The following is a 27,290-nucleotide window of genomic DNA, read 5'->3' as shown; positions in this document are numbered from 1 at the left end:
TGTCTCCGCCTGTCCCCTGCCTTGAAGTCCCGCGTCCACCCGCGCCCCTCCAGAGCGCGCGGAGGCGGCCCCCAGGGCGGCCGCGGGAGGGCAGCACCGAGGCGTTCGCCCTTCTAGTCCCGGCAGGCCAAAGCGGTCGTCCCGGCGAGCCCCGCGCCTCAGGAGGCGGGACTTCCGGACACTGCCTCGGGCGGCGCTCTTGTTATGCAGCCGCCGGAAGCGTCGAGTCTGCGGTCGCCCGGGCGACGGCGGGGTCTGTGGGGGCTGGTAAGGTCTGCGCCTAGCAGGTGAGGCGCGGGTGGCGCAGGCAGCTCCCGGGCTCTCCCCGTGGAGGGGGGCGCTGTCCCGAGGAGCGGATAGCCGAGGCCCGGGACGGGGGCGGGGCAGCGCCCAAAGTCAGGGAAACAGGTGTGGCGTGGCCTCGTCCGGCCGAACCTGGGCGCGCGGGGATTCCGGCCCTGGGAGCCCCTCGGCTGGGAGCGGGCTGCGGCCCCCGCGGGCTCTGAGGAGGCTCCGGCGGGGTGGCCCCGGCTGCAGGGCGCCCGCGTGCGTCTCGGGGACTGCGCCGGCGATTCCGCCGTGGCCGAGCCTCGGAGGGGGTTTCCCCAGGTCCCGCAGCGAGCAGGAGGCGGAACTGGGCCTGGGCCGGGTCTGTCTCCCAAGCCCGTGCCTAAACGCCCATCGTCCTGGCGCTTCCTGGGGTTCCCTGGGCCCAGCCGAGTCCGGGTGGCGTCCCTGCAGCTGGGGCTGGAGGGACCGCCTGCTGCGCTCCGTCTTGGTGGGCAGCCCTCATGACCAGCCCTTGGAAGAGGAGTACGGGGAGAGGGACAGCCCCTGATGTCAGTGGCTCAGCACGTGTGACTTTGACCTCCTTCCTGCTGATCATTGCTCACCTGAGCGACATGGGGAGGGGGAGGCAGCAGCCTCTTGTGTGAGGCTTCCAGGGGAAAGCGTCTCCAACGGCCCGGAACGCTGAACCAGCCTGCGGTCGCTGCCAGCTCTGCCTCTGGCCGGCTGTTAGCTGAGTTTACAGGTTCACAAGCATTTCGGGCATAAACAAGGAGCTTTGCGAAGGAGTGAGGGTACCTGGGCTGCTGATGCGGCTAACGGTGCTCGCGGGTGGATGCTTTGGTTTTGTTCCAGTTGGGCAGGGCCTCAGTCAGTCTCCAGCAGGGAGAGCCACGCCAAGGACGGGGGAGGGCATTTCTCTTTCTTGTTGGGTGTTTCGGGCTCCCGGGTCTGTGCTAGTGATTCCTTTAGATTTTCTCTGCTAATGCTTCAGTCTCCCACTCTGCCTCTCTAGCATCCTTCTCCCTTCAGACTTCCTGGACCACAGCTCCTAAGAAAAAAGCTTGACAAACATTTGTTAGTGTCAGGCACTGCCACGTTCCAGGTGCTGTTCTGGATGCACAGAGAACAGCCAGCCTTGCCTTTGGGAGCTTCCTTCCCCCATGCTGTAAGTGCCTGTCACCTGGGCAGTCTCAGTGTGTGTCTCTGTGAACGTTTCTCAAATGCCCTCTGTGGTCCGGCTCTGTGCCATGGGAGAGCAGGATGGCCAGAGTGGGTCACGGGCTGTGTCCTTGCCCTGTAGTGACTTTGCCGCTGTACCCCACACCTTCTACGCTGGGTGGCCAGTTTCCGCGTGGCTTGGTGTGGGAGCAGAGACGGGACAGTGGGGCCTGTCCTTGTTCATCCACTCCCTGCCTGTGCTGGTTGCAGCCTCAGAGCAGGCGGGAGATGTTCTTGGGGCTTAGGCTCCTGGCAGAGCACATAGGAGTTCGTGGGGTCTGAGGTTGCCGCCCCAGGGCTCCCTGATTCTGTGCCTGGCCTCTTAATCTTTCCCTGCGGAGCCCAGTGCCCACTGCCAAGTAGGCTTCTGCCATCCCCTGTGGGCGGGTGTGTCTGAAGGAGAATGGGATCCTGGCATAGTCTTGGTTCCTAACAATGGGGTGTGTTTTGGAGGCAGGTAGAAGTCATGGATGTAGATGCTGAAAGAGAGAAGATTACACAGGAGATCAAGGAGCTGGAAAGGATTTTGGATCCCAGCTCCTCCGGCACCCATGTGGAGATCTCAGAATCAAGTCTTGAGTCAGATTCTGAAGCAGGTGAGCCCCTTGCACCTGGCCTCCTGGGGTCCTGGTGAGAACAGCTGGTCTGCCCCCTGGGTTCCTCTCAGGCACATTAGGGTGTGATGGTAGCCCGGTGTGGTCTCTCGGGCCTCTGTAACCCCAGGGACTCCGGAGGCTGAGGTGAGAGCATTGTTCAATCCCAGGAGTTCATGTCCAGCCTGGGCAACGCAGCAAGACCCTGTCTCTAAAAATAATAATAATAATAAACGATGGCTGGTGCTGCTTGTACCAGTGTATGCCTGTACTCCAGTGAGAGAGCTTCTGACAGTTCCTCCTTTGCTAGCCCCTAAACCAGCTGGCTGTGTGTGTACCCTGGGCTCTAGGCGTCCCAGGGTCTGGCCCTGGCTTCCTTGGGCCTGTGCAGGGCTTCTGGAGTGGACCATCCTGGGAGGAGGGGGCAGGCCTGGACCTCACCAGATGGCAGCCTGGACAGTCCATGCCTGGATGGTCACCACAGCTCACACCCCTAGGATCTCTTCTTCTCACATGCGCCCCTCCCTACGTGCTCCCCACCCCAAGTGCTCTCCACCCCACGTGCTCCCCTCCCACGTGCTCCCTACCGCACGTGCTCCCTACCCTACGTACTCCCCACCCCATGTGCTCCTCTCCCCACCCCACGTACTCCCCTCCCCATGTGCTCCCCACCGCATAGGCTCCCCACCCCACAGCCTCCCCTCCCAACATGTTCCCCTCCCCATGTGTTCTCCTCCGTGCTCCCTTTGGCTTCTGAGCCTACCCCAACCCCACCAGCTGCTGCCCTGACAGGAGACCCCCCAGCCTTGCTTCCCACCTCTCCCAGACCCAGGGCCTGCGTCTCAGGCAACCTGCTATCTTTCTCTTGTGGTCAGGGCCTCTACGTCTGTGCCTCCCATCTGACTGGCTGAGCTCCTGAAGGAGAGGTCCATTTTCCGCTAAACTTTCCCCGTTTGTTTCCAGTGCGAGACAGCTTGTGCCATCCAGTGAAATAACCCTGTGTAGCTTTATCCTGTGTGCCTGGAGGTCCCCAGTGTGTGGTCAGAGTCTTCTCTATCTGGCTAACCCGGCCTTGGTCCAGTGCCCACCCCACTGTCAGGGAGGGAAGGTCTGCTCACTGCAAGCCTCAGCCTGAGGCGCTCTCACTACCGCACAGCCCCAGGCCCTCTCCCCTCTGCCCAAGAAGCAGTGGTGAGCTGCGCCCCCGCCCTGACCCAGACATTGGTCACCAACACTGTGTTGCTTGTGTTTCTTACAGATTCACCACCTTCTGAGGACTTGGATCCTGCCGATCCGCCGATCTCGGTAACTGCTGGCCTGATCTGGCTGTGCCACTGGGTCAGGCCTGCCACCACCCATATTGGTTTTTCTGCATTATAAAAATGATGCACGTGTGTTATAAAAAAATTAAAAAGCATTTGTCATTGAAATTGTCCCCAGAAATAACCACTGTTAACAGCTTGGTGATCACACCCCTTGGGTTTTTTCTGAGCTCATAGCTGTATGCCTCTGTCTCCTGTGTGGCGTCTGTCACTCGCGGAAAGCTGTGAGTTGTGCACCTGGGTCCTGCCCCACACAGCTCACCTCTCTGTGCCTCAGATTCCTGTGGGGCAGCGGGGACGTTTACAGCACAAGTCGGTTAACACGAGCAGCTATACAAAAATTAGCTGGTGCAGTGGCACGTGGCTGTGGACCCAGCTACTTGGGTGGCTGAGGCGGGAGGATCGCTTGGGCCCAGGAGGCCAAGACTCCAGTGAGCTGTGATTGCACCACTGTACTCCAGCCTGGGTGATGGAGTGAGACCCTGTCTCAAAAAAAAGAAGAATACACGAGCACCCAAACAGCACCTGGCAACTGCTCTGTGAGGCCAGTCATTATTTTGTTAGCTGCCTTTTGTTCACTTTGGAAAACGTTGGCAATTTGCTGCTTCCTTTTTCCGCCAAGTCGGTGGGTACTCAGTTGCCTCATGTTTGTGTGGCTGTGTGGTTCACCTTCTGTGGGTGAGCACCCTGCTGTAGCCTGTGGGCACCTCACCTCCCAACGGGCATTTTCACCGCGTCCACCTCCTGGCTTTGCAGAGACTTTCCTCCCACACACGCTTGCTCCCCGTGGTTTGCTGGTGATGCACACGACAGGGGCTCAGGACAGAGTTCAGGGTTCACAGGACGCCTGTGGTCCTGGAAAGCTGCCTGCTGCCTCGCAGCAGCCCCAGCCCTGGCGCATTCCAGGTTGGAGGCTCTGCCTGCCGTGGGTTAGGAAAGGCGCACACAGGCCGCCTTGAGAGTGACAGGCTCCACTCCCAAACTCACACGCCCTCCCGCTGCCCACCAGGGTCACTTCCTGCTTCCACATCAGGTATTGCCATGCCAGAGCTGCCTCAGTGTCCCAGAGGCTCAGCGATGGGCGACTGGCTCCTTAGGACAGGGGAGCATCCATGTCTCATCTCTTCCCATGCCATTTCTGGCTCGTAACCAGGAAGAAGAAAGGTGGGGCGAAGCCAGCAATGACGAGGACGACCCCAAGGATAAAACCCTCCCTGAAGACCCAGAGACCTGCCTGCAGCTGAACATGGTCTACCAGGAGGTCATCCAGGAGAAGCTGGCCGAGGCCAACCTGCTGCTGGCCCAGAACCGGGAGCAGCAGGTGGGACGGGCCTCAGCCCCCTGTGCCCACACCTCCCCACCCCCAGAGCCCCCCACAGCTGGGCCTCCCAGGTCCAGGGCTCCCCAGCTCCCTGCCTCTCCTCTGCCCCGGGTCGCCTCCACAGGGAGAGTCATTGCTGCTGGTCCACAGAGGGGTCCCTGCCTTGTGTCTGTCACAGGAGGAACTCATGAGGGATCTGGCTGGGTCCAAAGGCACCAAGGTGAAAGACGGCAAGAGCCTGCCCCCAAGCACATACATGGGGCACTTCATGAAGCCGTATTTCAAGGACAAGGTCACGGGCGTGGTGAGTGGCCGAGGCCCTGCTCTTGTTGGCAAGGCTCTGTGGACCGTGGGAAGGGCTCTTGTCCCCCAAGTCCTGCTGCAGGGAGTCGTGAATTCCTGTGAATTCAAGATAACGTTGGCCAACCTCCTTCAAACTGCCTCCTCCATGGTGGGCAAGCTGCCCTCTGCTCTGCGCTGGGCTGCCAGGACGGCCCTGCGAAGCGATGAGCAAGCCCTCGTAGAGGTGCCAGTGTTGCCTGTGCAAGGCTTGACCTCATTAGGCCTCATGGAGTGTCCGGCAGGGTTGCACCCCCCAGCCTCACAATACAGGAGGACAGGAGGCAGGGGGAGCCCGGGTCCTTTCGTGGGCTCTGGAGGGATGTGCTGGGCCTGCAGGGAGCACATGTGGTCTGTGCCTGTGGTGATGCCGTGCCACCCTGACAGGGGCCACCTGCCAACGAGGACACACGAGAGAAGGCTGCCCAGGGGATCAAGGCTTTCGAGGAGCTCCTCGTGACCAAATGTAAGAGCCCCAGCCGGCCCTGCGGCACCCCTGAGCCCGGGACACCTCCCCATGGCCCTGCTTTCCCCAGTTTCTCCCCAAGTTCTCAGACCTCTCTCTGTTGTGACCTCATGGTTCCTTCAGGCCTTCACCACTGGGACTGGCCCCTTGACTCCTGCCTTTCCACACCGAGCAGGTCTTTTCCAGAACACCAGTCATGAGGGGCTGGCCAGGCCGCACCCCACCCTCTTGCTCAGTCTCCCCGTCTTGTCTTGGGCCGCAAAGCTCTGGTGGCCCTACCCGTGAGCTGGCGCCAGGCCTCGGGTGGAGCTCTGTTGGCTGGGTGGAGGGGCCGCATCTGTGGGCCTGGCATGCTGCTTACTCGCTGTGGGCCCCCCCCCTCCCCCACTGCCTCGGGAAGTGCACACCGACTGCGGGGGCTGGGCCGTGGAGAGGATCCAGACCCTCAGTGATGATGCTGTGGCTTCTTCTCAGGGAAAAACTGGGAAAAGGCCTTGCTCCGAAAGTCAGTGGTGAGTGACCGCCTGCAGCGATTGCTTCAGCCCAAGTTACTGAAGTAAGTCTAAAAACAAAGGTCAAAAACGGCCTTCGGGCTGGGTGCAGGGCTCATGCCTGGAATCCCAGCGCTTTGGGAGGCCAAGGCAGGAGGATCTCTTGAACCCAGTTCAAGCCCAGCCTGGGCAACATGGTGAGACCCCATCTCTTCAAAAGGTAAAAAAATTAGCCGGGTGTGGTGGTGCACACCTGTGGTCCCAGCTACTTGGGAGGCTGAGGTGGGAGGATCAATTGAGCCCAGGAGGTCAAGGCTGCAGTGAACTGTGATTGTACCACTGTGTTCCAGCCTGGGTGACAGAGCGAGACCCTGTCTCAAAAACAAACACAACAGCCTTTCCTGGCCAACAGGAAGAGTCAAGGCTGGTCGGTTTGGGCTTGGCAGAGGTTCAGCTTAGCTGCATGCCTGTTCTCTGCAGCGGGTCCTGCCAGGCCATGGAGAGATGCTCATGCCTGGAGTTTATGCCCCTTCCCCTTGAAGGGGGCTTCCCCGTGGCCGCGCGGCTAAGCGCGGGATCAGTCCACACGGCCATGTTGAGGGGTGTGGCTCGGGGTGCAGGGTCGGTCCACACAGCCATGATGAGGGGTGTGGCTCGGCGCGGGGTCGGTCCACACGGCCATGATGAGGGGTTTGGCTCAGGCAGCTTCTCTTCTCTGGGCTTCCCTTTCCGCATTCCTGAAACCTGCTGTTTGCTGGTGGGGTGATACTACGTGACCAAAGCAAGGCACAGCATGGCCTTATTGTCTGCACCTGATAGAAGGCACTGCTATCCTGATGACTTTGGTCAAAGACAGCTGCTCCCAGAGTCCAGCGACCCAGCAGCACCTGGTTGGCCACTCCCTCAACAGCACAGCAGGTCCCCACCTGTCTTCTGTGCGGCCACCATGAGCTCTCAAGGCAGAGGGGGTACCTTTAGAATACAAGCTGCCAGGGCATCCCTGGGCACTGAGAGGCCTTTGGCCACTCCAGGGGTCCCGGGTCCCACCTCCCCCCACCGTGGCCTGATGTGCATGGTCAGGGTTTGCAGTGACGACAGTGGGTCTCTCCTCAGACTCGGGGAGAGCTGGGTTTTCCTCCCTGGCCTGCTCTGGGGAGTGGTTCTTTACTGTGGCCTCACAGCCTCCAGCCTCCTCACTGGGCACCAGTCAGGACATCAGCCTATGGCTGTGTCTCTGTGCCAGGCACAGTCTGGGAGCTGGGGCACTGAGGCTCGCGAGGGCTATCGCGAGGCTCTGAGACACGGGGGCCAGCAGGCGGTAGTGTGTCAGCAGACACTGCAGCCGTTCCTACCCCAGTGGCAGCCTGGAGGTGGGTGCTACAGCTTCCCTCATGGGTGAGGAGGCCGAGGCAGGGAGGGTGAGGGAGGCTCGGAATCTCTGCTGAGCTCACACTCCTCGCCCTCTAATGCGCAGAGAACCCGTCCCGCCCCGCAGCCCTCATGCCCCAGCCCATCTGCCTCTGTTCTGCCCTGCAGGCTCGAGTACTTGCACCAGAAGCAGAGCAAAGTCTCCAGTGAGCTGGAGAGGCAGGCCCTGGAGAAGCAGGCCCGGGAAGCCGAGAAGGAGATCCAGGACATCAAGTGAGGGGGCCTCCCGGGAGGGCCCAGGGGAGCCCACAGGCCAGGCGTGGCACCAATACCCTCATCCCTTCCTCCAGCCAGCTTCCAGAAGAGGCCTTGCTGGGGAACAGGCTGGACAGCCACGACTGGGAGAAGATTTCCAATATTAACGTAAGTCAGGGGCAGGTCTGAGCCCCAAGCAGCTCAGAGTGCAGTTCCCTGTAGCCCGGGTGCAGTTGGAATTGGGTGGTAAGGCCACACCCTCCCTGGCAACAGGTTCTGCTGTGACCCCCCGCCCACCCAGGTCAAGAGCATGTCCCGCAGTTGGGAGTGGCGAGTGGCCTCATGAGGGCCTTCCCGCTGGTGCACAGCCCTTTCTGAGATGGTCTGGAAGGCTCCCGGCCTTGCATCTGGAGCCAAGTCTACGTGTTTGGCTATGCAAGGCCTAGTGAGTTGGACGAAGATTCCGCTTACTTGCAGCCGTGGAAGCCTCCAGTTGGCAGAGAGCAACAGCTCAGCTTGGAGCTGCATCTAGGGTGCCCCTGGGGTCAGTGGCCTGCAAGGCTGAGTGTCTCTGTCGGTGCAGTTTGAAGGCAGCCGCAGCGCAGAGGAGATCCGGAAGTTCTGGCAGAACTCGGAGCACCCCAGCATCAACAAGCAGGAGTGGAGCGGGGAGGAGGAGGAGCGGCTGCAGGCGATCGCAGCTGCACACGGCCACCTGGAGTGGCAGAAGATTGCAGAGGAGCTGGGGGTAAGGGCCTGGCCTGGACCCCAGGGGCCAGGAGACCTGAGGGCGTGTGGGCCGTATAGCGGGAGGCTGCTGACGGGTGCGGGGTCCCCAGTGCTCACTCACCGCCAGGTTTCTATGTGTTGCCACCTCCAGGCTGTGGCCCTGGAGAAGGAGCCTGCCCAGCCCTCTCTGCCACTAGGCCATTGCCGCAGCTCCCCTGGGCCTTCCCAGCCTTCCAGGTCTCCCCATGCAGCGGTGCATGCCCAGCATACCGGAGTCTGTCTCCTTTCTTATTTCTAGTTTTCTTCTGTCTCCATCAGCCTTGGGAGTTTATTCTGTTGATGTTTCTAAAGAACGCTTTTTCCTCGTGTGAGTTCTTGCCGCTTTTCTGGTTTCCTGAGTGAGGACTCAGTTCTTTACTGACTTGGGCCTCTTGTCTTGATAATGAGGCTTGTTAGGCCACACTCCTCTGAGAGCAGCTTGGTGTGAACTGTTCTTCTCATAGATTTCCAGAGTAGCTCTAGTTTCTATTTTTATTGCCTCTTTGGACCTAGGTGTATCTAGGAGTGTATGTTTCCATTTTTAAATAGTTGGATTTCTGGGAGTTCTTGTGGTGGTTCTTTATCTGAATTTGATTCGAACATGAACTAGGGGCATGATGTGTAAAATCTCCATTTTTCAAATATATTTTACTTTTTTATGGCAGAGCACCTGATTATAGCAGACCGAGCTAAACTCACCAAAACTGTTTTTAAGAAAAAGGTGTGTTCTCTGTAAGTAGGGCCCAATCTATATCAGCTATTAAACTGAGTTTGCCTTTAAAGAAGTTTAATTCTGCCGGGTGCGGTGGCTCACCCCTGTAATCCCAGCACTTTGGGAGGCCGAGGCCGGCGGATCACCTGAGGTCGGGAGTTCAAGACTCCTGGCCAACATGGTGAAAACCCATTTCTACTAAAAATACAAAATTAGCCAGGCGTGGTAGCACGTGCCTGTAATCCCAGCTACTCCGTAGGCTGAGTCAGGAGAATGGTGTGAACCCGGGAGGCGGAGCTTGCAGTGAGCCCAGATCACCCCACTGCACTCCAGCCTGGGCGACAGAGCAAGACTCCATCTCAAAAATAAAAATAAAAATAAATAAAAATCAGTTTTTCTTTTATATATATCTTACTGCTACATAGTTTGGTATGCGTAACTTTTTTTAATCGGAGTCTACTTTCTTTTTTTCCTTTTTGTTTTTTATATTTTTTAAGTTCAGGGGTGCGTGTGCAGGATGTGCAGGTTCGTTCCATAGGTGAACGTGTGCCATGGTGGTTTGCTGCATAGATCAGCCCATCACCCAGGGATTCAGCTCAGCACCCAGGGATTCAGCCCAGCATGCATTAGCTCGTTAGCTCTTTTTCTCTTTCTTTTTTTTTTTTTTTTTTTGAGATGGAGTCTCTCTCTATTGCCCAGGCTGGAGTCAGTGGCACAATCTCGGCTCACTGCAACCTCCGCGTCCCGGGTTCAAGCGATTCTCCTGTCTCAGCTTCCCCAGTAGCTGGGACTACTGGCACGCACCACTACGCCTGACTGATTTTTGTATTTTTAGTAGAGATGGGCTTTCACTGCATTGGCCAGGCTGGTCTTAAACTCCTGACCTTGTGATCCACCCGCCTCGGCCTCCCAAAATGTGGGGTTATAGGCATGAGCCACTGCGCCCGGCCACATTAGCTCTTTTTCATGATGCTCTCCTCCGCCCCCACCCCCCACTCCCCCAACACATAACTTCTTATGTAATTAATAGAGACCTGGTCTTGAACTCCTGGTCTCAAACACTCCTCCTGCCTCGTCCTCCCAAAGTGTTAGGATCACAGGCGTGAGCCACTGTGCTCAGCCCACATAACTTTATGATGACCGTTTTTTTGGTTTTTGGGTTTTTTTTTTTTTTTTTTTTGGTGAGACAGAGTGCAGCTCTATTGCCCAGGCTGGAGTGCAGTGGCGCGATCTCGGCTGCCTGCAACCTCTTCCTCCCTAGTTCAAGCAGTTCTCCTGCCTCAGCCTCCTGAGTAGCTGGGATTACAGGTGCCCGCCACCACACTCAGCTAACTTTTGTATTTTTAGTAGAAATGGGTTTTCACCATGTTGGCCAGGAGTCTCAAACTCCTGACCTCTAGTGATCTGCCCACCTCAGCCTCCCAAAGTGCTGGATTACAGGCGTGATTCCCCGCACCTGGCCGTGATGACTGTATTTACTTTGCAAACTATGCTTTTTTTAAAAGTCGTTATCTCTCTATCTCCCTTATTCTTTTTATTTTTTTGATTTTTTTTTTTTTTTTTTTCCTGAGACAGAGTCTCGCTCTGTTGCCCAGGCTGGAGTGCAGTGGTGCGATCTCCACTCACTGCAAGCTCCGCCTCCCGGGTTCACGCCATTCTCCTGCCTCGGCCTCCCAAGTAGCTGGGACTACAGGTACCTGCCACCGCGCCCAGCTAATTTTTTGTATTTTTTTAGTAGAGACGGGGTTTCACCGTGTTAGCCAGGGTGGTCTCGATCTCCTGACCTCGTGATCCACCCACCTCAGCCTCCCAAAGTGCTGGGATTACAGGCGTGAGCCACCGCGCCCGGCCCTTCCCTGTATTTTCAGCCTTTTAACAAATCGTCATTTCCAAGTGTTTTCATGAAAGCAGCACGCAGCTGGGTTTTGCTTTCCCACCCGCCTGACCAACCTCTGGCTTTGTGGGAGGGTGGGTGTTCTGGTGCCCTCCCTGGGTCTGGTGTGTTGAGTCCGTTTTACTTTGTGGCCTCTTTTCCTTCCACTCTGTCTTGCTGGTTTGATGAAACCGTAAGTCCAGTTTTTCTCCTTGTGATTTTTGGGAATTCAACTGTCTTCCATCCATTAATGGCTTTTTCTCCTTGGAACACGTAGTCAGACATGCTTCTCTGTTAATATCAGAAAGCGTGGCACCAGCACTTTCCCCCGCCAGATTCTTTCTCCTTCCAGGGAAGTGTTTTTAGTCACTGTCAAGAAAAGCCAGACTAAGGCCTCAGCAGCCTCCCTCCAGCCACCCTCTAGCCCCCTTTGAGAGCTGCTGCTCTCAGCTACCCCAGCAGGCCCCGGCTCTGAATCCCGCCCCACCCCCGAGTCCTTTGCCTTCCCAGCTCCCTCGGCAGGCTTGGGATAGGTGTGAGAAGGGTCTCTTTCCACTGGTTGGGAAGTGCCAGCTTGAGTGTAGGAGGATGGGTGAGGCCTCGAGTGTGTTGATGCTCCCAGAAGCGCTCCCGTGGGGGCACGGGGGCGAGGCTCACACATGTTGACTAGGATTGCCCTGCAGCTCGCACACCCCGGGGTGGTGGTTTTGTTTGTGGTGAACGAGTCTCAGATTGACCTGTGCTGTAGCGAGCTGGGAAGGATTTGGTGGGGAAGAAAACCATGGAAGCAAAACTCACAGCTCAGCGGCACCACATCCAGCCCTGCGTGCCTTCTGCCACCCAGCAGCTCACTGTCAGAAAAAGCAAACCTCACAGCATGTCCAGCCCTGCATGCCCTCTGCCACCCAGCAGCTCACTTTCAGAGAACAGGGTTCAGGTAACACTCATCAGCTCTTGGAAAACCCCTTGAGGAGATGAGTGAGGAAAAGATTTGGGCAGATGGTCCACTGTGTGGACTGAGGGTGGGTTTGCTGAGCCGAGCCACACAGGGAAGCTGGGAGAGTCATTTTGGGGCACTCTCTTCTGAGGGCATCTCCTGAGACGTGGACACCAAACCAGGGGCTGTCCCGTGCATCCCCTACCCCACACCCCTTAGCTGCGAGATACCCTAGAGCTCGAGAAGGCAGAGAAGGTGCTAGCAGCTGCATTTGAAGAGCGTGCCCCATGCAGAGCAGTGCGTCTCCCAGCCCTTGCCAAGCTGGGAGTTTCTGTTGAGTGAGTTGCAGTGTGGTTTTGGAGTCTTATCAGTTTACCTATTTTGAATTTTTCTTAATATTTTCTTAAGTGAAGGTTTGATTCCTCTCTCACCTGGTCCTTCCTGGTCCAGTTTCGTGAGTGTAGTGTCTTCCTTCCATGGTGTGCTCTCCATCAGCCCACAGGAGTCTGGGAGGAGGAGAGCTGGGGTCTGCAGAAGGGTCACCCAAGTGGCTCATGGGCCCACCTGTGCCCTGGGGCACTCTCAGAGACAGATCTGGACATCCCGCCGCGTAGTAACACTCATTTGCTTTTGTTTGGGCCTTGGGAAGACCAGCCGCAGCGCCTTCCAGTGCCTGCAGAAATTCCAGCAGCACAACAAAGCCCTGAAACGCAAGGAGTGGACGGAGGAGGAGGACCGCATGCTCACGCAGCTGGTGCAGGAGATGCGTGTCGGCAGCCACATCCCCTACCGCAGAAGTGAGGCCCCTCCGCCCCAGTGGCTCTCAGGCTGTCACAGGGCCCCGCATCAGGACACTGGAGACTTGCAGGGAGAATTCACAGAGAGGCAACCAGACAGGCGAGGGCCTAGACAGTCCTGGCTATTCCACAGTTCGCTTCTTGGTGACTCAAGTGACTTTTTTTTTTTTTTTTTTTGAGATGGAGTTTCACTCTTGTTGCCCAGGGTGGAGTGCAATGCCATGATCTTGGCTCACAGCAACCTCTGCCTCCCGGGTTCAAGCAGTTCTCGTGCCTCAGCCTCCCGAGTAGCTGGGGTTACAGGCATGTGCCACCACGCCCGGCTAATTTTGTATTTTTAGTAGAGACGGAGTTTCACCATGTTGGTCAGGCTGGTCTCGAACCCCTGACCTTAGGTGATCTGCCGGCCTCTGCCTCCCAAAGTGCTGGGATGACAGGCGTGAGCCACTGCGCCTGGCCAAAGCGACTCTTCTGTGTGACCCATATGGAGGGTGGGTGTCTCGGCCCCACAGGACCCCCTTGTCCCTAGCTGTCTACCAAACAGAGGGTGTGTGTCTCGACCCCACAGGACCTCCCTATTCCTCTGTCCCTAGTTGTCTACTATATGGAAGGGAGAGACTCCATGCAGCTGATCTACCGATGGACCAAAAGCTTGGATCCTGGCCTGAAGAAGGGGTACTGGGCCCCGGAGGAAGATGCTGTAAGTGTACGGGACCCTAGGAGAACTGGGCTCTGGGAAGGTGACGTGGCTGTGTTCAGCGGCTGCTGTGCCCCAGTGGTCCCTTCTCTGACTGGGTTCAGGGTGGGGAGGCTGCGGCCGTGCCTGCAGAGGCTTCACTTGTCTGCCTGTCCCTTCCTGCAGAAGTTGCTTCAAGCTGTTGCCAAATACGGGGAGCAGGATTGGTTTAAAATCCGGGAAGAGGTGCCAGGTAGGAGCGATGCCCAGTGTCGAGATCGGTGAGTCGCGCAGCGCTGGGTGAGGGAGGGGCTCGTGTGGGTCGCTGACGAGGTGCACTTGTGTGGGCCGTGGGCAGGCTGGGCGACGGCAGCCAGGAGTGATTTGCTATCACAGGAGCAGGGCGTGGCCTGTGGGTGCTTGGTGTGCCAGGGTTGGCCCGGATAAGCTATTTTTTCCAACCCTGACTTCTTTATTGCTTGTTTGCCCGGCGCAAGGCACAGACTCCACTTGAGACAACTCCTTGGGCGGCTTTTCCTGACCCTTGTCTGAATTCTCTCAGACTGCTGGTGGGCAGGACCCCTGGGCAGACAGCTGCAGCTCCCTCCTTTTCCTGCCTATTGTCCTTTCAAAAATAGCTTCGTTGAGATAATTCACACACCATGCAATGCATTCATTTAAGTGTATAGTTCAGAAGCTGGGTGCAATGGCTCACGCCTGTAATCCCAGTACTTTGGGAGGCCAAGGCAGGCAGATCACTTGAGGCCAGGTCAACATGGCGAAACCCCGTCTCTACTAAAAATACAACAATTACCTGGGCATGGTAGGGGTGGCGCCTGTAATCCCAGCTACTTGGGAGGCTGAGGCAGGAGAATCACTTGAGCCTGGGAGGCAGATGTTGCAGTAAGGTGAGATCATGCCACAGCACTCCAGCCTGGGTGACAGAGCAAGGCTGTCTCAAAAAAATATAAATAAATTAATTAAAATGAAGCGTAGAAGGCCGGGTTCAGTGGCTCAGGCCTGTAATCCCAACACTTTGGAAGGCTGAGGCCGGCAGATCACCTGAGGTTGGGAGTTTGAGACCAGCCTGACCAACATGGAGAAACCCCATTTCTACTAAAAATACAAAATTAGCCGGGCGTGGTGGTGCATGCCTGTAATCCCAGCTACTCGGGAGACTGAGGCAGGAGGATCTCTTGAAACTGGGAGGCAGAGGTTGCAGTGAGCCGAGATCGCGCCATTGCACTCCAGCCTGGGCGATGAGTGAAACTCCATCTCAAAAAAAAAAAAAAAAAAAAAATGAAGTGTAGACGTCAGTGGTTTTTAGTATTTGGTATTCATTGAGCTGTGCAGCCATCACCACAATCAATTGTAAAACATTTTGTCACCCCAAAAAGAAAGCCGTTCAACAACAAAAACAACCCAATCTAAACGCAGGCAAAGAACTTGAGTGGCCGTCTCTCCAAAGAAGATGCACAGATGGCCAGTGAGCACGTGAAGAAATGCCCGGCGCCATGAGTCATTAAGGAAGTGCAAGTCAAAACCACACACACGTTGGGATGGCTGTTAATTTAAAAAAAAAAAAAAAAAAAAAGTCACCGTGTTGGCAAGGGTGTCGAGAAATTGAAACCTTTGCGCATTGTAAAATGGTCCAGCCTCTGTGGAAAGCATGGCAGTTCCTCAGAGAGTTAAACATAGAATTATACCCCCAAGATTGATAAGCATAAAACCCAAAAGAATCGAAAGTAGGAGCTTAGATACAACAATGTCCACAGCAGCATCATTTACAAGAGTGAAAGGCCAAGCATTCATCAGCAGATGAGTGGAAAATAAAATTTTCACACAAGGGAATATTATTCAGCCTTAAAAAGGGGTTTGCAGGGCTTGGTGGCTTACGCCTGTAATCCCAGCACTTTGGGAGGCCAAGGCGGACAGATCATGAGGTCAAGAGTTCAAGACCAGCCTGGCCAATATGGTAAAACCCTGTCTCTACTAAAAATACAAAAACTAGCCACTCGTGGTAGGCACCTGTAGTCCCAGCTACTTGGGAGGCTGAGGCAGGAGAATCACTTGAACCTGGGAGGTGGTGGTTGCAGTGAGCTGAGATAGCGCCACTGCACTCCAGCCTGGGCGATAGAGTGAGCCTCCATCTCAAAAAAAAAAATGGGAGGGGAGTGGGATTCTCATATAAACACCGCATTTCTGTAAATTCTGGTACAACGTGGATGAACCCTGAAAACATTCTGAACATTTGCTTGCACTTTTTTACATAGGTATCTGTTTATTTCTCTCAGCTATATCCTGCGAGTGAAATTGCTGGGGCAGGGTAACGCTGTGTTTAACCTTTTGAGGAATGGCCAGACTGTTTTCCAAAGGGGTTGAACCATTTCGTATTCCCACTAGCAATGTATGAGGGCTCTGGTTTTCCACACTCTCACCAGCACTTGTGATCTGTCTGTGATACTAGCCGTCCTAGCGGGTGTGAAGTGGCGTCTCGTGGTTTTGACATGCGCTTCCCTGTGGCTGATGTGGAGCCTCTTTTCATGTGGTTGGTGACTGTCCATAGAAATAGGTTTTTAGAGAAGTGTCTATTTAAGTCCTTTGCCCATTTTTGATATTACTTGTCTAGTTATGACTGACTTGAAAGAGTTCTTCATATGTTTCAGATACAAGTCCTTTATTGGACACGTGACTTGCAAACGTTCTCTCCTAGCCTGTACGCTGTCTTTCTACTTTTTTGATGATGTCCTTTGGGACACAAAAGCTTTAGCTGTTGATGAAGTCTACTTTATCTATAGTTTTCTTTTGTTGCTTGCGCCTTTCGTGTCATATCCAAGAAACCATTAAAGACGCTTGGGGCAGCAGGGGGTGGCATCTCAGCATCTGAAATGTTCTTTGCTTTTCATGTCACGTTCAGGTATCTCAGGAGATTACATTTCAGCTTGAAAAAGGGACGGTGGAATTTAAAAGAAGAGGAACAGTTAATTGAATTAATAGAAAAATATGGTGTTGGTAAGTTGTTGATAGTTTGTTCTTCTAGTTTTTTTTTTTTTGTTTTTTGTTTCTTAGAAAAGAGATAGGATAATGACAGAGCAAGCTCTGTCGTCCAGGCTGGGGTGCGGTGGTGCGACCGTAGCCCACTGCAGCCTCAAACTTTTGGGCTCAAGCCATCCTCCCGCCTCAGCCTCCCAAGTAGCTGGGACTGCAGGTGTGTGCCACCACACCCGACGAGCTGGGTGTTCTATAGCTAAGTCTTTGCTTATATTTGCAGTGTCTCCTTAGAGTAAATCCTAGCTGTGGTATTGCCATGTTCAAAGACACACCAGATACTATGGCTCTGCCCTGTGAGAGCAGCACCCATGCTCCTCCCGCTGCCCCACACTGTGTGAAGAGCGGGAATGGTGGGGGATGGCTGGTGCCGAAGCCTGGGGGGAGCAGATATGTGAGGGCCGTGGTGTCTGCTTAGGACGATTTTTCCTTCTCAGTTCCATGTTTGGCAGAACTTTCCTAAGGGGCTGAGCATCCAATGAGAATCAGATGCTGCCAAATTGTAGGCGCCCAACATGCTTGACCCCTGGTTCCTGCCCAGCATGAAAGTGCACAGGTGGCCCCACTCTGATGGGGCCACGGCAAGTCTCCTGGGGAACAGCAAGCCTGTCTTGGGGAAGAATCTTTGGATGAAGGCATTTCCATGGGATTTGGCTTTTGTAGGTCACTGGGCAAAAATAGCTTCTGAGCTGCCCCATCGGTCTGGCTCCCAGTGTCTAAGCAAGTGGAAGATCATGATGGGGGTGAGCCACTCGCTCCTTCTTTATCTGAAACCAGACAACGGCCTGGTCAACTGGGGGGTCCAGCAGGCAGGAGGAGGGGAGGGGGGCAGGAGGAGGGGAGGGGGGCAGGAGGAGGGGAGGGGGGGCAGGAGGAGGGGAGGGGGGCAGGAGGAGGGGAGGGGGGCAGGAGGAGGGGAGGGGGGCAGGAGGAGGGGAGGGGGCAGGAGGAGGGGAGGGGGCGTTCGGTTTCTGGTCTTGGCGTTTCTTCTTCTGGGTGGCCAAGGGCAGAGGGAGACCCTGCCTTGGCAGTGGCTGCCCTTGACCTCGGAGGCGCCCTGCTTGGGCCTCTCCCCAAAGGGCTGGCCTGTTTGCTGCCCCCGGTGAACCGGGGTTGCCAAGGCCTTTAAGTAGCTCTTTCCTCCCCTCAGAAGAAGCAGGGTCTCCGGAGGCGGCGGCGGAGGGCCCGTCACAGCATCCGGTGGAGCTCTAGCAGCAGCAGCAGCAGCAGCAGTGGCAGCAGTGGAGGGGGCAGCGGCAGCAGCAGCAGCAGCAGCGAGGAGGAGGAGCCAGAGCCAGAGCAGGCGCAGGCCGGGGAGGGTGACAGAGCACTGCTGTCCCCACAGTACGTGGTCCCGGACGTGGATCTGTGGGTTCCTGCCAGGCAGAGCACCAGTCAGCCATGGAGAGGAGGGGCAGGGGCCCGGCTGGGAGGCCCCGCTGCCTCCCTCAGCCCTCCCAAGGGGTCCAGTGCCAGCCAGGGTGGCAGCAAGGAAGCTTCCATCACAGCCGCGGCTCCTGGAGAGGAGACGAGTCCGGCGCAGGCCCCTGCCAGGGCCCATGGCCCTGTCCCGAGAGCTGCCCAGGCCTCCCATTCAGCAGACACTCGCCCGGCGGGCGCAGAGAAGCAGGCCCTCGAGGTAGGCCCCGGCCCCGGGGGTGCCACGGGAAGTGCACTTTCGGCACTCACTCGCCAGGGCTGACGCTCGGGGATAGTGCAGCAGCAGGGCCCCAGGGTTCGTGCGCATCAGAATGCGCTACTTCTGGCTGAGCTCTGGAGAGCTGTGCGTGGCGGGGGACTGTTGGGGAAGCCTCCATTTTTCCTGGCTCGTGGACTGTTTCAGGGGTATGGCTGAATGGGCACTTGGACCTGGAGGCATTTCTGAAACGTTTCACCCCCAAGCCAGGGTTGGGGAGGGCAGAGGTGGCAGCGGGAGGAGCCCCCCCTCCCTCCTCGTGAGCCTGTGCACCTGGAGGCCCTCCCTGGGAAGGGCCTGTCCATCCGCTTGGGACCAGCCTGGCTTGTGGTGTGTCTGCTCGTCTTGGCTGGTCTTCACCGTGTCAGGCCCATCTCTGGCCGTGTCCGTGGGAGCAGTCAGAGTTGAACAGGCTGGTCTGTCCTGGGAGTCATTGGCAGGGACAGTGGACACTGAAGCTACTGGCAGAGCCAGGTGCATGGGGCTCGCTGCTGCACAGCCAGCATCTCCCTAGGCCGGGGCGTCACCTGGAAGGGCTGCTGCTGTCAGCCTGAGGAACTGGCTGGGGGGCATGGGACCCTGTTAATGTCCCAGGAGCCAGGCCTAGCGGGGAGGCCCTGCCTGGGGAACCCACACTTCCCATGGTGGACGTTCCCGTGAGGCAGAGCAGGGCTGTGCGCAGCCGCGCTTCGGAGCCTGAGTGAAGAGGCATCGCATGCAGGCGGTGAGGGGAGGCCCCCATGTGTCCCGTATACCCCGCGTGCCCCGCCTCAGGCAGCTTTCTCATCAGGGTGGGAGTCATCTGCTGACAGTGCCTGTGGAGACCGTACTGAGGGTGCTCAGGGCCAACACGGCTGCTCGGAGCTGCACACAGGTGAGGCCTGCTGCAAACACCCACACGCACGCACGCCACCACGCACCCTGCCATGATCTGAGTGATTCCTCTCCCCGCCGATCATGCCCTGATCGGGGTGGAGGGCAGCACTGGCCACCAGGCAGGGTCCACCCCGGGGGGCCGAGCCTGGCCATGGGCCCCAGGTGCTGCCGTCTCCTTACAGAAAGAGCAGCTGAGGCAGCCACCCCTGCCCACCTCATCCCCAGGGGTCAGCTCTGTTGACAGCGTGGCCCGATCCCACGTGCAGTGGCTACGGCACAGAGCCACCCAGAGTGGGCAGCGGCGCTGGAGACACGCTCTGCACCGGAGGCTCCTGAACCGCAGGCTGCTGCTGGCTGTGACCCCTTGGGTGGGGGACGTTGTCCTGCCCTGCACACTGGCTTCCCAGAGACCCGCTGCAGTGCAGACTCAAGGTATGGCCTGGGGCTCCTCTGGGAGCCTCCTGGGGGCGAGGGGTGAGGATGAAGAGTACATCCAGCCTAGCAGGCAGTGGTCACTTGGGGAAGTGGCCTCAGCAGGGGAATCTTTTTGGGGTGGGCGCCACCTCTGGTCAGCTTCCCGTCCCTGAAGGTTTCCAGGACACCCAGTCAGAGCCAGCCCTCCCTCCGTGCCCCACCACTCTTCCTGGGCCAAGCACGTGGCAGCTTGGTGGTGACAGGGCTCAGAGGGCCCACCCTTGTCCAGCCGTGGCTGTGGGGTGCTGGTTCCAAGGCCTCCCCTCCCACCCTGGCCTGGCTCCCAGAGCCGCCTCGAAAGGTACATGGGAGCTGGGGCCGCTTTCTACCTGTCCCCCTGTGCCCATGGGAGCTCGGGCTGCTTTCCACCTATTCCCCTGTGTCCGTGGGAGCTGGGGCTGCTTTCCACTTGACCCCCTGTGCCCGCAGCGGATGGCCTCAGGGAGCAGCTGCAGCAGGTCCGCCTGGCCAGCACCCCCGTGTTTACCCTGTTTACCCAGGTAAGCTACTTGGGCAGAGCTTCGGTTTTCCTTTGCCTTGTAAAAAGTTTTTGGTGAAGTTTTGAAATCTGCAGTAGATTCATTCCTTAAAGTCTAGTTATCTCAAGTTTTCTAGCCTGGAAAATGCACTTTCCATGCCTTACACTGTTAGCAAGTGAATGTGGAAGGGGTGCCGGCTATAGCACGCACTGCCCCCATCGGGCTAAACAGTGTCCGGGGAAGGGGGTCCGTGGGGCCCTAGTATGAGTGGAAGATGCCGGGGGAGGAGAGCAGGCCTGGGGCACATGGGAGGCCATCCTGGATGTGCACAGCCTCATGGCCTCCCCTGCATCTGCATCAGAGGGCAGGAAGGCTGAGGTCTCGAGGTGGCTGCCCCAGCCTCAGGGCTGCCCCAGGTTCTGCCTAGGCCTCCGGAGCTTCGGAGCTGCTTCCGAAAGCAGCTATGGTTAGGTCGCCTTCCGCGTCCCGCAGCTGTTCCAGATCGATACTGCTGGCTGCTTGGAGGTCGTCCGAGAGAGGAAGGCCCTACCACCCAGGCTGCCCCAGGCTGCTGCTCGGGACCCACCAGTGCATCTTCTGCAGGTAGCAGGCACTTGGGGTGAGGAGTGAGGATGACCACTGTCTGCCCCGGCACTGGAGTGCGTTTCCAGGGAGGCTCCCTGCCCCCGCCACCCGCTCCACCGCAGCCCCTCAGGGAGGCATCTGCACTTCCCACCTGAGGGGACACAGCCCTGAGAGGCCCCGGGGAAGTCAGGCAGGTGCAGGTCGGGGCTGACACTGGGGCCCATGTGCCTGTTTTCCCCCATAGCCCCGCCGGGCGGTCATGGACATGGGCGCTGTCTGCCGGGGATGCCTGGTTCTTGCCTTTCTGCTCCAGAAACCAAACTCACACAAGTTCAACGAGGCCTCACCCCTGAGCCCTGTCACCTGGGGGTGGGGTGACAAAGCAGTGTCACTCATTGGAGGAGCAGGGGCAGCAGTGGGGTACCCCTGGGCCTCTGTGCTTCCAGCCCCCCTGCCTCTCCCTGCGGACCCCACCCTGCCCCCAGCCCCCCAGAAGAGTTCTCGAGGGCACCCTTGGGAGGAGCTGCACTGGTGGGGGGGGCACGTGGCCAGGCCTTTGCCTGCTGCGCCACACGCTTGGCTGCTTCTGTGGCCCCGGAGTTCCTACAGAGGCGTGTGGGAGGCCAGCACTAGCCCTTGGGGCCTCGTCCCATTTCAGGGAGTGGCAGGGGATAGTCCAGATGCTAGGAGAGGTGGTCCAAGCCCGCAGAGGACACCTGAGCTGCTGACTCTCCTCTCCTTCATTTCCAGGCATCCTCAAGTGCCCAGAGCACCCCAGGTAACTCTCTGCTTCTCTGCCCTGGTGGGGAAGAGGCCTAACCTGGCCCTGGCTTTCACCCGCAGCCCCCAAGCAGCACAGCCTGTGGCCCCTGGTGACAGAGCTCCCTCGAGTCCCACCACAGGGATGAGAGTACGGCTGGGCCAGCTTGGAGCTCCCTAGGCTCCCCTTGCAGCCCTGAGCCCTCCCCAGCATGGGGCCCGGAGGCAGGGGTCGTCTGGAGCGAGGGTCTGCCCATGCCCAGTGCCGGCAAGCTGGGCTCCCAGCTGATCTCAGCCAGCATTAAATGGGCTGGGTTTCCCAGAGTGCCCACTGCCCTGGCTTTGGCCGGAGCATTGCCGTCTGGGGTAGCCACTGTGACGCAGGAGACCCAGGATGTGCCGCTTGACCCCCTCTTGGCTCAAGACCCCAGGCTCCCCACATGGTCCTTCCTGATGAGGGGATGGCAGCGAGGGGCTGTTCCTGGGCCAGATGCCTGGGGCTTATCAAGTGTGGGTCTTTCCTCCCCACAGGCCACCTCTTCCCAAACGTGCCGGCTCAAGAAGCCTCAAAGAGCGCCAGCCACAAAGGGAGCCGAAGACTGGCGTCCAGCCGGGTGGAGCGCACCCTACCCCAGGCGTCCCCACTGGCTCCAACCGGCCCCCGGCCCAAGCCCAAGACTGTGTCGGAGCTGCTTCAGGAGAAGCGGCTTCAGGAGAAGCGGCTTCAGGAGGCCCGTGCCAGAGAAGCTGCCCGGGGCCCGGTGCTGCTCCCGTCCCAGCTGCTGGTCTCCTCGCCTGTGATCCTCCAGCCCCGTCTCCCACACACCCCACACGGCCGCCCAGCCCCAGGTCCCACCGTCTCAAATGTACCGCTCTCTGGACCTGGGGCCCCTGCAGCAGCCAAGCCTGGCACTTCTGGCTCCTGGCAGGAGGCTGGGACTTCAGCTGAGGACAAGAGACTCTCCACCACGCAAGCCCTGCCCCTCGCTCCTGCCTTCACAGGGGCCGAGGGCACAGCCCCTGCTGCTTCCCAAGCCCCTGCCCTGGGCCCCGACCAGATCTCTGTGAGCCGCCCCGAGAGTGGTCTCGGACAGTCCCAGGCCCCCGCTGCATCCCGGAAGCAGGGCCTGCCTGAAGCGCCACTCTTTCTCCCCGCAGCCCCCAGCCCCACCCCATTGCCCATCCAGCCCCTCAGCCTGACGCATGTAGGAGGGCCACATGTGGCGGCCAGTGTGCCCCTGCCTGTCACCTGGGTGCTCACAGCCCAGGGGCTTCTCCCTGTTCCTGTGCCAGCTGTGGTGAGCCTTCCCAGGCCAGCAGGGACCCCTGGCCCCGCAAGGCTGCTGGCTACTCTGCTGCCTCCCCTGACTGAGGCTCGGGCGGCCCAGGGACCCAGGGCCCCAGCCAATATGGACACGGAACCAGAGCATTCCTGCAGGACAGACCTCTCAGCCCCTCCCACACACGCCCCCTCCCAAAGTCCTGCAGAAGTGGATGGCAGTGTGGCCCTTGTCCTTGGAGAGGCCCAGGTGGCCAGGGAGATACCCGAGCCTAGGAGGTCCTCCCAGGCTGACCTCCCTGAAGCAGAACCCCCTTGGTCCGGGAGGCTGCCAGCCCTTGGTGGTGTCATCCCAGCAAGTGAGCCAGGGGGGACGCCGGGGTCCCCCTCAGGGACACAGGAGCCCAGGGGGCCTCTGGGCCTGGAGAAGCCACCCCTGCCCCAGCCTGGGCCTGAGAAGGGGGCCCTGGACCTGGGCCTGCTGTCCCAGGAGGGCGAGGCGGCTACACAGCAGTGGCTGGGGGGCCAGCAGGGGGTGCGTGTGCCTCTTCTGGGAAGCAGACTGCCCTACCAGCCCCCGGCCCTGTGCAGCCTGCGAGCTCTGTCCGGCCTCCTGCTCCACAAGAAGGCCCTGGAGCACAAGGCCACCTCCCTGGTGGCGGGGGGCGAGGCTGAGCGGCCGGCAGGAGCGCTGCAAGCCTCACTGGGGCTGGTGCGGGGGCAGCTCCAGGACAACCCAGCCTACCTCCTGTTGCGGGCGCGGTTCCTGGCAGCCTTCACCCTCCCTGCGCTCCTGGCCACCCTGGCCCCACACGGCGTCCGCACCACCCTCTCAGCAGCCTCGAGGGCGGGCTCCGAGAGTGAGGATGAAGACCTCCTGAGCGAGCTGGAACTCGCAGACAGGGACGGGCAGCCGGGCTGCACGACAGCCACATGCCTCACTCAGGTAGGGTGGGCACCCAGCCCCACTTCCCCACGGCAGGCAGCGGTCCCTGGGGTGCCCTCGCCTGCCTAGAGCAGTGGGGTGGGGGCTGGTGGAAGTTGCGGGCAGGAAGGCTGGCTGCTGGGTGTCTTAGGAGGAGGAAGCTGGCTCCTGGCCTGCCCAGTTGCGTGTAGATTCTGCAGAAGTGGCCTCCCTTTGGGGCAGTGTGGAAAAGGGGAGAAGAGAGGCCTCATTCTCGTGTAGGAGTCTCCAGCCATCTTGGTGCTGCCCAGCCAGGTGGCCTTGTCTGAGCGAGAAGCTCTGGGACAGACGCTGACCCGGCTCTGAGCCGCACACGCCACATACACGTGTGCTCCCAGGGTGGGCCATGCGTACAGTGGAGGGTGGTGGCTGTGTTTGTCCCTGGATTTCTGGGGTCCCAAAAGTCCCTTTCAGCTGTCACCTCTCTGAGTATCCTTGGGAAGAGTTTTCCAAGCTCTGTAGGTGAAACCATGTTTGGAACCCTGGAAAGCATTTGAAGCTGGGGCCCCCAGAGAGGCCTTCTCCCCTGGTGCCAGGGTGCCCACTTGCAGCAGCCGGGGGGCTGGCCTCCCTGAGAAACCACCAGAAGCAAGCAGCCTCAGCTGGACCTGTGGGCCTGTCGTAGGGAGTGTGGCAGACGGCCTTCCATCTCTCCTTGGGGTTGTGCCTCGCAAGTCCCTGGGCTGAAGTGAGGGAGGAAGCAATGTCCAAGAGTGGGTGGAGGACCCCGGCCAGCCGGGGGAAGAGGCCCCCCGTGCCACATCCGTGTACAGCCTCCTGCCCTGCCGGGGTGTGATGGCTGTCCCATGGGGGAGCAGGAGGCCGACCACAGGGATGGCTTAGACGGGGTCAGAGCCCCCAAGGGAGGGAGAGCACGGTCATGTGTGGCCCCAGGAGTGCCTGGAGCAGCTCCCGCCCAAGCTGAGGGTGCCCCGTCCCCAGTGGGACACACCCACAGGGCCCCTCCTCACTTCTTGTCCCCACTGCCTGGATTTTATTTCAGGGAGCCCCAGACTCTGGTAAATGCTCTGCTGCCTCCTGCCTGGATGCTTCTAATGACCTTGATGTTGACGACCTTGATGTGCTCAGAACCCGGCATGCCAGGCACAGCCGGAAGCGGAGGCGGCTGGTGTGAGCAGCAGGTGAGTCCTGAGTGGGGAGGCCACTGCCCTGCGACCCAGGGGACAGAGTGGTGTCCAGATGGCGGGGCCTTGCCTCTGCTCGGCTCTTTGGCGCTCACAGCAGGTATGCTGGGTTAGGTGGGCGGGTCCAGGGTCATGGAGGCCCTCCGGGGGAGAAGCATTTAACCCACATCCTTCCTGCTGGCCACCCGTGCCTCAGGCCTTGGCACCACTGCGCCCCTGACCACAGGCTCATTCCCTGCCTTTGTTGGGGTCTGGGCTCCTCCCTGGCCGCTGTGCTCTGGCGGTGCCCTGTTCCCGTGCATTGTTCTGTCGTCTCCCCACCATCACCAACCACAGCCCACCAGGCTGGCTTTTCACTGCTGGGGCCCTGATGCCCTGGTCTGGCCCTTGGTGCATGTGGGTCAGGTTCACCAAGCAGACTGGGCACGGCTGGTGCTGGGGTGATCTTGGTTCCTGTTTGTCTGTCCCAGCACTGCTTGGGGTCTGGCTGGGGTCAAGGGCACCCCACCACCTGGGTGTTCCTGTGTTCCAGGACAAGCACTTTTTCAGAAGCCCGTGGCCCTGCTGACAAGAGACAGCCCACCCCCAGCCTGCAAGAGAGGCAGCCAGAGGCCAGGTTTCTGCTGGCCACTGACCGACCAGGTCCGCAGTGACCAGAGGCGGGCCTGCGAACTGACCGTGTGGCACGGAGCATGGCCGTTCCCCAGGTGCACACCTGAACACTTGGAGGAATAAAGTTCTGTTTTTGATTGTGGAGCCGGACACAGGCTGTTGTGGTTTTGTTGTCCTGAGATACCGGGCAGTGTACAGGGACCCCCCACCTGGCTGGGGTCAGGCCGCTGTCTGGTGGCTGAGCCACCGTAGTGCAGGCAGTATGGGGACAGGCAGCGTGCTGGGGGCCCAGCACTGGGGTCCTGGAGGCCTCCTGTACCCCGGCTGCCCTCCCGTCAGAGAAGCAGGCTTTCTTTCACCCATTTCCTGGAAAGCATCTGTGGCTTTGTCCTTCAGGCTAGCCGGCACCCTCCACAGATGGCTGCCAGCCCTCGTACCGCCCCGGCTGACCCAGGGGGTTCCCTGGAACGGATGACCTGGCTACCCAGACACGGCGGCAGCCCCCCCACTTCACTGTTCCTTTTGCATGGGCCTTTCTTGGCATAAGACCAGCCCCCATCTTCTCCGTCTGTCCCCTCGCTCCCTTTCCTTCGTCTCTGTGGCAGCAGCGCCCCCAGGCCCTTGGCTCTCTGGGCTTCGCTCCTTACTGGAACCACTGTGGGGCCTCAGCCCTGGGCACCTGGCAGACGGGACGGTCCCATGGCCGGCCTTGCTCCTGATCGTGTGTTGCTGTGCCTGGTTCTCTAGTCTGGTGCCTAGTCTCCTGGGGGCCACTCTGACCTGTGGGTTATTTAACGGTATATTATTTAATTTCCAAATATGTAGGGATTTTGCCGATATCTGTTACTGATTTTTAGCTTCTGATATGGTTAGAGAACGTGGGATGTGTGCTAACTCCTAAGTACACACACCACAGGGAAGTCACTGGGGTCCTCGTTTTACAAGCTGGGGAGACACTGGGTCATGAGGGCCTGGCGCCAGCTCTGGCTCGCTCCCTGGCAGGGCCCAGGATGGCTCCTGCCTGCACACTCGCTCATGCTGATGGTGAGGGGGCGTAGGAGGGGCACGGCCCCCTGGAATGTGGCATTCCCAAGAGCCCAGGAGGACCCCTAATTGTCCGCTCCTTAATGTGTGATGTCAGATGCTGTCCCCGCAGAGGCCTGGGGGCCGGAGGCTGAGAATGGTTAGGCAGGCTCTGCACTAGCTTCCTGGCCTTCCAGCCTGGCGGCCCCTTCTCGAAGCTGTTGGGTGGCAACTCGGTTCAACCAGCTTTACCGGGTGAGGCGGGGCCTGGGGCTTCCCAAGCCTGCAGGGACGAGGCTCCGGCAGCCCACACACTGAAGTGCACAGTTCAGGGCAGACTCTGCTGCCTGCTGTCCGTGGATGGGGGCCAAGCTGTGCCCTGCTGTCACCGGCTCTTCTGATGCTGGTTTGGGGGACCCCGGGAGTGGCCTCAGTCCTCACATACATCCTGGTGGAGAGCAGGGATGCCTCGTGGTGGGGATAACCAGGATATCGAGTGACACTTCTGGAAGGGACATTTCTCCCCCATGTGCAGCTGAGTGGTGGCCGGTGCCATGGCCCCTGGCAGGCTGCTGTGGTCTCCTGGGCTCCATAAGGTGGGCTGCAGCCCTTCCGTGACCAAGGCGTATGCTGGCCATGCTGTGTGGCTGTGGGCCCCCCTGCACATACCCTGCCCCGCTGTCCCGAGATGCTGGGGAGGGCGAGGGCGAGGGTGTTCGCACAGAGCAGAGCATGCCCTACTGAAGAAGCCTCCAGAAGCCTGTGACCAGGTCAAAGCGGCTGGGTGCAGGCTGGCCTCGTCCAGCCCCCTGGGGGTCTCTACTGTCTCTTCTACTTGCCAGGTGCCAGGGCTGGGCCTCTGGGGCATCCCCAGGACCCCCAGCCCCCGGCCAGGCTGGGAGGGCTGGGAGCAGCTTTCCTCT

At 59.0% G+C, this 27,290-nt stretch overlaps 1 protein-coding gene across 4 annotated transcripts; it reads left to right on the top strand.

The window, feature by feature from the left end:
* Positions 1-191: 191 nt before the first annotated feature.
* Positions 192-25,496, top strand: SNAPC4 (small nuclear RNA activating complex polypeptide 4). 4 transcript variants are annotated; one of them, XM_030818182.1, is made up of 24 exons: positions 192-287; positions 1,967-2,105; positions 3,361-3,407; positions 4,578-4,745; positions 4,924-5,049; positions 5,472-5,550; positions 6,025-6,106; positions 7,578-7,682; positions 7,760-7,832; positions 8,248-8,412; positions 12,604-12,751; positions 13,345-13,451; positions 13,614-13,708; positions 16,345-16,439; positions 17,139-17,218; positions 17,626-18,114; positions 18,962-19,045; positions 19,314-19,479; positions 19,951-20,021; positions 20,493-20,603; positions 21,336-21,363; positions 21,876-23,569; positions 24,591-24,729; positions 25,265-25,496. In XM_030818182.1, the coding sequence occupies exons 2-23, from the start codon at positions 1,976-1,978 to the stop codon at positions 24,720-24,722; spliced, it is 4,275 nt and encodes a 1,424-aa protein (XP_030674042.1). In that variant the 5' UTR covers positions 192-287; positions 1,967-1,975; the 3' UTR covers positions 24,723-24,729; positions 25,265-25,496. The 4 variants fall into 4 exon arrangements, with proteins under 4 accessions (XP_030674042.1, XP_030674041.1, XP_030674044.1 ...); XM_030818181.1 differs by having other exon boundaries at positions 19,230-19,479; XM_030818184.1 differs by lacking the exons at positions 192-287; positions 1,967-2,105; positions 3,361-3,407; ... (1 more) ...; positions 4,924-5,049; positions 5,472-5,550 and adding an exon at positions 6,824-6,959 and having other exon boundaries at positions 19,230-19,479.
* The last annotated feature ends 1,794 nt before the right edge of the window (positions 25,497-27,290 follow it).

This window comes from Nomascus leucogenys, chromosome 8 (genome assembly GCF_006542625.1).
Source record: "Nomascus leucogenys isolate Asia chromosome 8, Asia_NLE_v1, whole genome shotgun sequence".
Taxonomy (NCBI): Eukaryota; Metazoa; Chordata; class Mammalia; order Primates; family Hylobatidae; genus Nomascus; species Nomascus leucogenys.
The sequence above is the reverse complement of the archived record's forward strand: the minus strand, read 5'-3'. Positions and strand labels throughout refer to the sequence as shown.